The 12,525-nt window shown below is 48.2% G+C and overlaps 1 protein-coding gene across 1 annotated transcript; it reads right to left on the bottom strand.

Moving 5' to 3' along the window:
- Positions 1–83: 83 nt before the first annotated feature.
- Positions 84–11,699, bottom strand: RBP4 (retinol binding protein 4). Its single transcript, XM_006259682.4, has 6 exons — positions 11,526–11,699; positions 11,272–11,412; positions 9,929–10,065; positions 9,654–9,760; positions 2,736–2,948; positions 84–274 (listed from the first exon to the last, which is right to left on the bottom strand). Exons 2-6 carry the CDS (start codon positions 11,404–11,406, stop codon positions 261–263), a joined length of 606 nt encoding a protein of 201 aa, XP_006259744.1. The 5' UTR covers positions 11,407–11,412; positions 11,526–11,699; the 3' UTR covers positions 84–260.
- Positions 11,700–12,525: the final 826 nt, after the last annotated feature.

Raw genomic sequence — 12,525 nt, 5'->3', positions numbered from 1 at the left:
AATTTTAACTGTTGTACTATAATAATGTTTTGCCAATAAAACTATCATCCACATATGTACAAATTTGCACTCCAGACGATATGTACTCCCTGTAATTCAAGTTTATTAAAAGGTTTCACTGCTTATTGACAAGGTGAACTGCAGAGCTCAGATAAATATATTCAAAATTGGAAAGTTGCTTAAAAGATTTAACGCTTGGATGGTAAACTTTTTATCCATACTGCTATTACATACTTTGCTCCCAATACTTTAGGATCTCCTTAAGAGCAGTATCCTGAAACAAAACAAAATTATGTTAATATATTTCATGAGCAGCACTAGGAAGTTAAAAAGCTTGCACACATGTACTGATATATACTTATTTCTTTTCAAATTTTAATAATAACTAATAATATCAGTCTATTATTAGGGACCTACCTAATTCGTGGCAGAAGCCTGCAGTGCAGCACCACCTTGAATCTCACTCTTTTTGCTGTACACCCCCATGTGCTGCTGAGTGGCTGAGGGGCAAAGCCCACAGCATTAACTGCCACTCGGCAGGGGGGAGGAGGGGTGTGCAGTGAAAACAGGGATATTAAAGGTGCCACTGCCCCATGAATTTCCACTGCAATTTAGGAAGGTCCCTGTTTATTATTAGTAATGTTATTCTGTTCTGTAGATCTGCCACACAATTCCAGAAGAATTTCAACTTAAGTTAGGACCACATTTAATTCAGTCTGTGGCAAAGAACATGCTGGCTCTTGGTTTAGGCTCTCCCAGGATACATTTACTTTAGCAAGATATAAACTATTTTTAATTTAAAACTTGTCATTGGAAATACCCTTGCCCGTTTAACCTGTAAGATGTCCTATTAATTTGAAATTTCTACAGTGTAAACTAACTGTGCTCAATAGTGGCACTATCTAGACTGCTGTGCTGTTCCACACAAGAGCCTCCTAAACCAGAAGCAGTGTCATTATTTCCACATGGTGCTTATGGACAGACTAATGAGCATAAGGCAGGCAGGGTTCTTTGAGTAGACGTGATATCTTTTATTAGACCAACTGAGCAGTTGGAAAAGAGTTCTTGGCAAGCTTTCGGGCACAGTCACCCTTCTTCAGGCATAGGGAGTCTCTGCTGTTCTGAGACTCCAAGGAATGAGAGAAGCTAAAAGTGTGACAGGATGACAGTGAGACTGTAAATAGATAGAAATTAGGAAAACAAAAAGTAGAACAGTGAAGGGAGGAGGGAAAAATAATGAGCATGAGGGCACCTAACTGGAATAGTTGCTCAATATTGCTAATTAGCACCCCCAAAATACCAAACAGATGTAGCTACACTGCTACTGGTAGAGGCAGTACACCCGAAGCAGCACAGCAGGCCTAAGAGTGATGCTTCCATGCACGATAAATTTACTGTGCAGACATTGTCTTAATTCCCTTAATGACCTCCTAGGAAAATTCCCAAAGGCTTTTTAAAGTCTCAGAGTATCTAAAAGTTCTCCATTCTCTCCTGTATCACTGACATACTTGAGAAATTCAAGTAGATTAGAGACACATACTGGATTTACTCCATTAGACCATTTTTTCTTCCCCTTTTAACAGGGGGTGGAAAAAGCCCCTCACCTTAAAATCGAGCCCAAGGATGCAGGGGGCAGGCAGCTGCTGTGGCTCCATCCTCAACCCAGAGTTGGGGCTGAAGCTGGTGCTGAAGCCACAGCTGCTGCCTGCCTCCTCCCCACAAACCACCTTTGCACACCCGGTCGTTCCTCCCCTGAAGCCCCCATTCTCCTCCCCACACCATGCCACTTCTTCTCTCCCCTGATCTGCCACCCTCCTCCATACTTTTTCTCCCTGCTGGCAGGCTCCATCCCTGCTGCAGCCTGGCTTGGAGCATGGCTCTGTACCACTGCTATGAGGGTGGGCTGGAGCCATGCTCCATGCTCCAGCCAATGCAGAAAGGTAAGGGGAAGGAGTGAAGGAAGGTGGGGCGGGGACCTGAGCAGGGTGGGGGAGAATGGGAAGGGGGAAATCAAGACAGCTTGAGGCTGAGGGCAAGAGCATACACAATGCGGGTTAAGTGAGGTATGGGGACAGGCAGCAGGGGCCAAACTGCCTGCCTCTCATTGCCTGCCTCACTGCTTGTTCCCTACTACCTTCCCTCCTCCCCTCCACTGCTTGCCTTATTACTATCCCCCTGCCTGCTCCACTTCATGCCCCCCCACTGCCTGCCTCACTGTCTGTCCCCACCTGCAGCCCCATTACTGCCCCCTCATCACCTCTCCTTCAACACCTGCAGTAGTGGGGGGAGGGTTTGAATTTAAGATGATTCTTAAATAATCAGAATCCATACATGGAAAACTAATACATTTATACATTTTCCATGTGTAGAATTTAATTACATCTTACATTCAGGGTAATCTAGTATTCAGGTAAATGGGGTACTTTTCCTTTAAAGGAGTTGTGATCACTGTTCCCTGCCATATTAATTTAGGGGTTTCACAACTCTCTTCTCAGGATTGTATCAACTCATGTGATGGGCTACTATGGAAGCTGTACCCACAGCTCTCCTTTAGCTGGATGAAAGGAAAGGAGAAATCAATATATACAAGACCTGGAGTTTTTACTAAGAAAAGCAGATAATATTGCAGGTTCCAAATGTTGTGCTTCCTACAATCTCCCTATAACAGAGGAGTTTCCTAGCACCAGTCATTTCCTCCCCCCAAATAAAATTTCTGTAAGAAGGAAAAAACTTACCGTTATGAACAATAAGTCTGTATTTTCTGTCCAAGCAAAGCTCAACTTGCCTCTGCCTGACAATTCTCTGTGCCTCTGGGGATAATCCATTAATGTCCCGGGAGAACACGAATGAGTAGCTATCAGCACAGGTGCCGTCATCATTTAGTTCCCGGCAGGAGTAATGAATTGCATAAGTGTCATAATCTGTGTCCACTATCCAGTGGTCATCATCTGGAAGTCAATACAGAGAAAGAGCAAAGACGTTATGGGGATAGAAGGAAATTGCACTTAGAGAAGGAAATCTTCACTTGCAGCATTAACGATTCTAGAATATCATACAGTTCAGTACTAATGACAGAAAGTAGTTCACAGTGGGAACAATCCTGGAAGTCAGTGGTTCTCAACCTTTTTTTCGATTCAAGGCACTCCTCAGAAAATTCCAGCTCTTAACTTTCATTCATTTTTTTTTAACTTCAGAAAAATAGAGTAATTCTCCCGCTATAGAAAAACCACAGAAGGTCAGCATGTTTTTAACTTTGTGGACTCTTATTACAACCTCTGAGTTTATCTTGTGAATCATGTTTGCAAACCTAATAGTGCAACATTTCATGACACTCTGCAGCACCCTTGAAAGGATCTCAAGGCACCCCAGGGTGCCATGGCACCCTGGGAGAGAATCACTGCTGTTAAGGCATAGAACACCCACAATTCTCACCTGAATAATGAGGAGTTGCAGTGTCTCCTCATCTTGGGATCAGAACATGGACTTTTAACAAAAACAAGTTTTGGGACATATTTAGTCATTCAGAGGAAATAAATAAGCAAGAGTGAATTGGACAAAGGAGCTGTGCACTCTGAAAAGGCATTTGTTCATGGACTCTTTTTGTTAGACAGGAGTGACGCTGTCATTCAGGGCAAAGAATCATCTTAGAATCATAGAGACCCACTAAAAAGTATTCCTGATTGACTGACATTCAGTTGAACCTGCCAGCTACATTAGGATTCACGGAGCATGTCTGCATATGCAATTAATGGGCATTTTTATATGCGTCTTGGGACACAGTGCCGGGTGCTTTAATTAGCAAGCTGTGCTAATTAAAAGCGCCCGTCCATCGCATGCATCAGTATCCCTGCACTGAAAAAAGTGGCTGTGGGGCGCTTGGAACTAAAGCTCATCGAACGTGTTTTATTTCAAAGCGCACCACCATCATTTTGTCAGTGCAGGGACACACAGGCACGTTGATACATGCAACGTGGAATGCTGCTGGAATGTGTCAATTTTCATCTGCCAGCAGACTCAATTAATCGTGCTGGATTTCCAGTGCACTAGAGCAGGCTCCCTGCACATCTATAAGAGCCAAATGCAACTAACTAAACTCCTGTGCAATTTGAGCCAAAGTAAACTAATCCTTGCTTCACTTTAAAGGCATGTGTAGACAGTGAAGTTATTTGCTCCACCGTTGGATAGTACCCGTGTCTGATGAGATTATCTGACAGTGCTGTAAATTAGTCTACACCGGCCCAATTGCTGCACATGTGTAGACAGTAATGCTTTATTGCTTAGTAAAAGTAGTCTACTGTTCAGGAAAGACACACCCATGGAGGTCCTCAGCATCATGAATGACGTGTGCCCCTGGTGGCTGGGCGGGCATGGCAGCAATGGGAGCGTGGAGCTCCCGCAGACACCACCAGCACTGATGGCGATGGTGGGGAGGGAGTGGGGGTGGCAAGCACTGACCAAGAGTCAGCGACCACCTGCAGATGCTGCTGGCAGCATTGACCGCAGCCAGTGGCAATCACTGACTAGCCGTAGATGCCATCACTCGTGGCAGCGTGGGGGTGGTGAGCAGCGACTGCCCACAGGCGCCGCCAACAGTGTCATGGCACCTTTTCGTAGAGGATGCACTGCCACGCTCAGGGGTGCGTGTGCACCCCCTACACGTCGACAGCGCTCAGCATCATTCCAAATGCTGCATAAATAGCACCAGCATACTTCCACCTTTTGGAAATGGGACAGGCTTAGACAACAGCATACTTAGGAAACAAGCATCATCGGTACTAAAAGAGAAATTCAAAGGCCAGCATTAATGCCCATATCAGACAGAATAAATCAACAGTCTTTCAGACAATACAAGCCCACAGAAGCTGAAAGGTCAGATTCTGTGGCAAGCTGACTGATCCAGGACAAAGGGACATCCCTTTCCTCCAAAAAATGCTTCCCATGAGCGAGCTGTCAATTTGGCAATATGAGTACAAAAGAGGGGGAAAAAAATCATTATTTCACAACTAAGAAAATAAGGCTGATTTAGTGAAGCATTAATATCACTCAGGGTGTTAGACAGGAAATTGTAGTAAAAAAAATTGAGAGCTTCCTTTGTACTTCATAGCAAATAATCTTGTATAATGGTTCTTATTTTGTAGCTGTTTTGTCTATTTATAGCAATGCTCATTTAAACAAAAAAAAGTTTTAAAAGGTCAAAGACAAAAAAAATGAAGGAAATGAATGCACTCCCAGTGATCATGCACCATATTACACAAGGATCTCCTAGTCACATTGCTTCTGGACAGTTCTGTTTTCCTACCACAGAAATATTTTCAGCTTTTCTTCAGCATGGAAGAAAGTTATCATCCAGTTACCACATGTATTTATTATAAGTGACCTTGCTAACTATGTCCAAAAAGAAAAAAAATAGAAACCATATTCCCTATTCCACAACTAGAATTTCAGGTGGGTCTCAGCCGTTTAGCATCCAGCTCTTGCTCTCAGGACTGTGTGTGTATTTTATGTAAGTCAGTCACAGAGACGACACATTTAGACCAGTGCATCTCACATCAGTATGCATGCTAGTGTAAATTACACCACTGTTTCTAGCAGAGAAACAACCAGCTCTCTGGAGGTAGCTATCTGTGGTAGGTACTATTAAATGACTTGACACTAGGTGGCAGGAAGGCTGGTAATAGCATGTTTGCAACTGAGGTAAAATCCAGAATGGAACTGATTAGTGCTGCAGCTACATAACCCATACAATAGTTACCCAAATCCAAGGCAACCAGAAGCTCCTGCAGCATGGTCTAATCTTGGGGCGCGGGGGTGGAGTCTGGATCCACCCCTGGACATGGGAGATACAGGGTTGAATCTCTTCAGACTCAAGAAGGCCTAGAACCCAAGCACTGAGAACCTACTTCCTGAGTGATTGCCCTACCCATAAAGCTACTATGCAAAAGGTGGCCACTATCACCCTGCCATGTTTTTGAGTAAGAGTCACCACAGCTACTCTACTTTATACCAAACTCAGTGTTGCCAATGTGAGTTAGGTGCTCTGTATGTACCTAGATCAAAAAAAAAGCTAAACAGGCGGTAGTCATGGGGGACCTAAACTACCTGGGCATCTGCTGGGAGACACAGACAGCAAAGTCCCACCTCTCACGCAGGTTTCTAACCTGTGTACAAGACCTCCACCTGACACAGGAGGTACACGGTCCCACTAGGGGGAATGCCATACTGGATCTGGTATTGGCAACGGGGGATGACATGGTAGGGGACCTCCAGATCTGTAGCCATCTGGGGGACAGTGATCACCTAATAATAGAATTCACCATAAGACGTCGAGTGGGTAAGGTAACTAGTAGGGTGAAAATGCTACACTTTAGGAAAGCTGATTTCAATGAACTCAGGCGATTAGTCAAGAATGCACTGCAGAGTAGGAGTTTTGAAGTGATGGGAGCCCAAGAAGGGTGGCTGTGCCTTAAGGAAACGATCCTTCAGGCACAAAGCAAGACGATCCCCGAGCGAAGCAAAAGAGGGAAAGGGGCCAGGAGGCTTCCCTGGCTGACCGCAGAAATCCAGGGCAGCCTAAGGGACAAAAGGGGAGCACATAAAAAGTGGAAACAGGGAGAGATCACCAAAGATGAATATACCTCCTCTGCTCGTGCTTGTAGGGAGGCAGTTAGACAGGCCAAAGCTACCATGGAGCTGAGGATGGCAACCCAAGTAAAAGACAACAAGAAATTGTTTTTTAGATATATAGGGAGTAAAAGGAAGGCCCAGGGAGGAATAGGAACTCTGCTAAATGGGCAGAAACAATTGGTGACAGACAGAGGGGACAAGGCTGAACTCCTCAACGAGTTCTTTGCCTCAGTGTTCCTAAGCGAGGGGCGCGACAAGTCTCTCACTGGGGTTGTAGAGAGGCAGCAGCAAGGCGCCAGACTACCATGCGTAGACCCTGAGATGGTGCAGAGTCATTTGGAAGAACTGGATGCCTTTAAGTCGGCAGGCCCGGATGAGCTCCATCCGAGGGTGCTGAAGGCACTGGCCGACATCATTGCAGAGCCACTGGTGGGAATATTTGAAAGCTCGTGGCGCACGGGCCAAGTCCCGGAGGACTGGAAAAGGGCCAATGTGGTCCTCATTTTCAAAAAGGGGAGGAAGGAGGACCCGGGCAACTATAGGCCGGTCAGTCTCACCTCCATCCTTGGCAAAGTCTTTGAAAAAATTATCAAGGCTCACATTTGTGAGAGCCCGGCAGGACAAATTATGCTGAGGGGAAACCAGCACGGGTTCGTGGCAGGCAGATCGTGCCTGACCAATCTAGTCTCTTTTTATGACCAGGTTACGAAACGCCTGGATACAGGAGGAGGGGTGGATGTCGTATACTTAGACTTCAGGAAGGCCTTCTATACGGTATCCCACCCCATACTGGTGAACAAGTTAAGAGGCTGTGACTTGGATGACTACACAGTCTGGTGGCTGGCAAATTGGCTGGAGGGTCGCACCCAGAGAGTCGTGGTGGATGGGTCGGTTTCGACCTGGAAGGGTGTGGGCAGTGGGGTCCCGCAGGGCTCGGTCCTTGGACCGATACTCTTTAATGTCTTCATTAGTGACTTGGACAAGGGAGTGAAATGTACTCTGTCCAAGTTTGCAGATGACACAAAGCTATGGGGAGATGTGGACACACCGGAGGGCAGGGAACAGCTGCAAGCAGACCTGGACAGGTTGGACAAGTGGGCAGAAAACAACAGAATGCAGTTCAACAAGGAGAAATGCAAAGTGCTGCACCTAGGGAGGAAAAATGTCCAGCACACCTACAGCCTAGGGAATGACCTGCTGGGTGGCATGGAAGTGGAAAGGGATCTTGGAGTCCTAGTGGACTCCAAGAGGAACATGAGTCGGCAGTGTAATGAAGCCATCAAAAAAGCCAATGGCACTTTATCGTGCATCAGCAGATGCATGACGAATAGGTCCAAGGAGGTGATACTTCCCCTCTATCGGGCACTGGTCAGACTGCAGTTGGAGTACTGCATGCAATTCTGGGCGCCGCACTTCAGGAAGGATGAGGATAACCTGGAGAGGGTCCAGAGAAGGGCCACTAGTATGGTTAAGGGCCTACAGACCAAGCCCTACGAGGAGAGACTAGAGAAACTGGATCTTTTCAGCCTCCGCAAGAGAAGGTTGAGAGGCGACCTTGTGGCTGCCTATAAGTTCATCACGGGGGCACAGAAGAGAATTGGTGAGTATTTATTCACCAAGGCGCCCCCGGGGGTTACAAGAAATAATGGCCACAAGCTAGCAGAGAGCAGATTTAGATTGGACATTAGGAAGAACTTCTTCACAGTTAGAGAGGCCAGGGTCTGGAACGGGCTCCCAAGGGAGGTGGTGCTCTCCCCTACCCTGGGGGTCTTTAGGAGGAGGTTAGATGAGTATCTAGCTGGGGTCATCTAGACCCAGCACTCTTTCCTGCTTATGCAGGGGGTCGGACTCGATGATCTATTGAGGTCCCTTCCGACCCTAACATTTATGAATCTATGAATCGAGATCAAGCCTCTGTGGGATTTCTGTAGGGTTTTGGTATCTCACTAGCTCTGAATGAGACTGGAGCAGTGTTTAGGCAGAAACGAGGTGCCCAGAAGCTCAAGATATATTGCTTCTGAACTTCACAAACATCCAAGGTTCGGTATCTAGGGAGCTTTCCAAGTAAATTTAGGTGCCTAAGTGGTTTTGCTGCTGCTGAAGTGGAGTTGATCTGGATCACTTTGTGACTCAAAATCCTAAATTCTGCTTACCTCCCATTTAAGAGCCTAATCTACATCTGAATCTGGCCCATAGCAACCCTAGTCTAAAGGCACAAACAGAAATGCAGCTCCCCAGTCTAACTCATGATGCTTTATAGAAAGCACCATGAGTTAGACCAATCCTCCTGACCCAACAGATGTTAGCTTTTTTAAGCTGATCCAGAGAGAGAGCTGCATCTCTGCAGCCTCTTCCCCTAGCTCTGTTCCACCTCTCCCAGCCACCAGTGGTGTCAGCATGGCAGGGGGAGAAGGCAAGTGAGGAAGGTCCATTTTAGGGTTTGCGGTGGTTTGGGGGGTGGACTGGAGGCCCCCCCCCCCCAAATCAGGGGTGTGCCTGTCTAGTGCTGGCTGGGCAACCCTCAGAATGAGCTCCCTCTGCTCCCTTCCCCACCTCCCATTCTGAAAACAGCACCGGGAGCAGGCCTGGGCTGATGCAGCCCAGGCCTGCTCCCAGTGTGCACAGACACAGATTAGTTAAGGTGCTCCGCTTTGGTTCAGATTATTGCAGGATCAGGCCCTTTTAAAGTGCTCTGCAGCCATGCACTCATGTTAGGTCATGGATGTAGACCACTTACTGGGGCCAGATTGAGCAAAATTTGTCACTTCTGTCTGTGCCTTAACATTACTAGATAAAGAAGGAAAATAAATTATGTTTGGTGAACAAAGTCTTGCTTTCACTCAGAAAAAAAGCTTCAGTAAACTAACACATGCCTTGTCTACCCTAGGATTTCACCATCTGATTGTTACCATCTAGTAAAAGACAGAGAAGCAAACAAACCTTTTCCCTAGTGTGGAAACAAAGTAACAAGGTCTGTTAAGCAGTTCTGGGTCTTCCATAGCAAAAACATGCCTCAAGTGAATACTCACTTCCCCTCTGGAGGTATGCAGCCACTCCCCAGTATTTCATCTTGAATTTGGCAGGATCTTCAGTGTCAGTGAAAGAACCAATCATGTCAGCACATATGTCCCAGTTACTGCAGCCAGGAAGAAACAAAAATATGATCAATTCAAATGTGACAGCCTAGACTTGGGTTCCATGAACACATGGTCTCAGGAGTAGGAGCAGAAAAGAGAGCAAACCAGAAGCACAGGGAGATAGAGAGATAGAAGCGAAAGAAAAGGGAGGATGCTAGGGAACTGACTTGAAAAGTCGGACTCTGCCCTTTGCAGTCGCGCTCATCTGCCCGTACTCATCTACAGAAAACTCGGCTACCACATTATCTTGCAGAAACAGCCCTTCAGGGTCTTTCTTGGCCATGGCGTACCAGATGCCGCTGTACTACAGGGAAAGGAGAGAGGTTCTGGTGAGGCCTGGTGAGCATGGGAAGCAGGTAAAAGATGGATTTATGTGGATTATGCAGGATGAACCCTTCTGATCTTTTACCCTAAGGGTTGCACACAGCTATTGTCCACAATTAACAAAAAAAATTACAGTCACAAGTTACAAGCAAGCAGACATCCTAGCCCCTTGCATATTTGGGCACTTGGTGCCCAAATATGCTGTTATGACTGACGGTAGTTCTAGTCTGTGATGCCTTATAGGGGAGGACACCTATTTGCTTATTAAGCGCACCCAGCAATTCCCCTTCAGGGGATTCCCATGGTGCCTGCATCAGGCTGCCTCCCCGCAACTCAGGGCATGTGTATCATACTGCCAGGCTTCAACCTAGGCACAGGTCTGCAAGTGAGGGAACCCTGACTGAAGCAGGGACCCAACACAGCAGCATAATGGCCCCAAATAATGTCTGTAAAAACTAATGAAATGGCCCCAGACAATGTCTGTAAACACTAATGAAGCGGAACAACTGTGCCAGGACACATCCCACCACAGATGATCCTGCTCCAAAGATAACATCAACTGTACCCTCGAAACAGAGAACAAGTCCAGCTGCTCCTACAGTACAAAAACATCAATGCATCCTGGAGCACAGGCACCACAAAAACCTGGATCTGCCATCTGGCTCTTCCTAGATTCAGTTAGTTGCAAGCCAGTCTTTTGTAATGATGAAACAGGAACTTTATTTCTCCCCTTAACTAATAGAAGCGTTTACTCTGATATTTAATACTAGAAGGATCCTAAAAGACCCACTGATGAGTCTGGGTTTTCATAGGCCAGTTTGCAGCCGGGCCTAGAGATTTTGATGAACTGAGAGCAGCTGGAATTTTTCACTTCCTCTAGTGCTATCAGCCTACGGTGCATGAGGTGCTTTTCCTTCCAACAGATCCCTGGGGCAGTCACACTCCCTCCTCCGCTGCTTAGAGTCTACTGTTTGGAGCCCAAAGGTGCGAAGAGCCCAAGGCCCAGGCAGGTTTTTTGCACCACCCCAGAGCCTGGATCCAGACGCGCGGGTACAGCAGAAGTGTCCGACTTAGGTCAGGTCTGACAGCCTGGGTCTAGCTCGGAAGGCCCCGCAGGGGAGCCGCGGGCGGCTGGAAGCTCGGGAGGCCGGAGCGGGCAGGAGCAGGGCGGGCGGGCAGCACCTACGCGAGCCTTGTCGAAGTTGTCCTGGACCCTGAAGCCGCTCACTCTGCAGTCCCGCTCGGCTCGGCCCCCGCGGGGCAGCGGCGCCAGCAGCACCAGCAGCAGCAGCCCGGCCAGCGCGGTCCTCGCCCCGGCCATCTCGTCCTGCAGCGACAGCAAGCAAAGCCGTGAGCCCCGCGGCAGGGGCAGGTCCCGCAGCGCCCGCCCGCCCGCCCGCAGCCCGCAGCCCGGCCGGCGGGGCCGAGGGCGCCTCTTACAGCAGCGCGGTGCCGGCCGCGGGTCGCAGCGCAAAGCCCAGGGGCTGCGGGCAAGGGCGCCTTATATAGGGCCCCCGGGCCGGGCCGGGCCGGGCCGTGCTTTCGTAACGCCGCGGGCAGCGCCCGCCCGGGCCCCTCCGCGGCTCTTGCACAAGAGCGACCCGCGGGGCAGCGCCGGCGATCTTTAACCCGGCCGGAGCCCCCGGCTCTGCCCTGGCGCCGGCGGAAGGCGGGGCCCTGCCCCTGCCCCTGCCCCTGCCCCTGCCCCGGGCCGTGCCTGGCGCTGGCGCTGGCGCTGGCGGGCTCGGCGCAGCTCCACCCCAGCTAGGAAGCAGAATTCCCAGCGATTCCTCCTTCCTTGGGGGTTTGGGGTTTGTTTGGTTGGGGGGCGGGGGGTGGTTATATAAGAGCCGTGTTGTTGTCCTGTCCGCGTGGGGCCTCTCGGTCAATATTTGTTCAGTGGTTTCGACATCTTTAGAAGCATCTGAAAAAGCCCGGTTAAACATTTTCCAGAGAGGAGCCCACAGAGGGGGGTGATCATTGGCAGCACAACCGGCTCCCCCCATTCTTTCTAGGAAGTATTTTTGAAACGTGGGGGCCATGCTGTTAGTTGAAGCCAGCTTCACGTTCTCATAAGTTCCTGCGTTAAAAAAAAATCCAAATTCGGAGCAGTCGAGAAAAAGAGACGGACTTGAGAGAAGCATTTGCTAGACTGGAGTTAGCCCCCAAATCACAGCCTTCCCCTGAAGCTTATTGGAAGTCTTTCCTTTGCCTCCTCTCCTCTCTTCTCCCATCATTTGCTCCAACTGGGTCCATCTCTGAGACGTTAAATGTGCTCTATTTGTTTTACTGAGCAAATCCCTTCATGTATTAACTTCTCTTCCCAGTTAAATGGCTTGTCTGGATTCTAAATGTATTCCCCCTTTCCTGGGCATCAGGCTATGAGACCTGCTGCCCTAAACTTCTATTCTTAGTTTTTAGTTTAGCTCCTCAAATCCTA

This window comes from Alligator mississippiensis, chromosome 6 (genome assembly GCF_030867095.1).
Source record: "Alligator mississippiensis isolate rAllMis1 chromosome 6, rAllMis1, whole genome shotgun sequence".
Classification (NCBI taxonomy): Eukaryota; Metazoa; Chordata; order Crocodylia; family Alligatoridae; genus Alligator; species Alligator mississippiensis.
The sequence above is the reverse complement of the archived record's forward strand: the minus strand, read 5'-3'. Positions and strand labels throughout refer to the sequence as shown.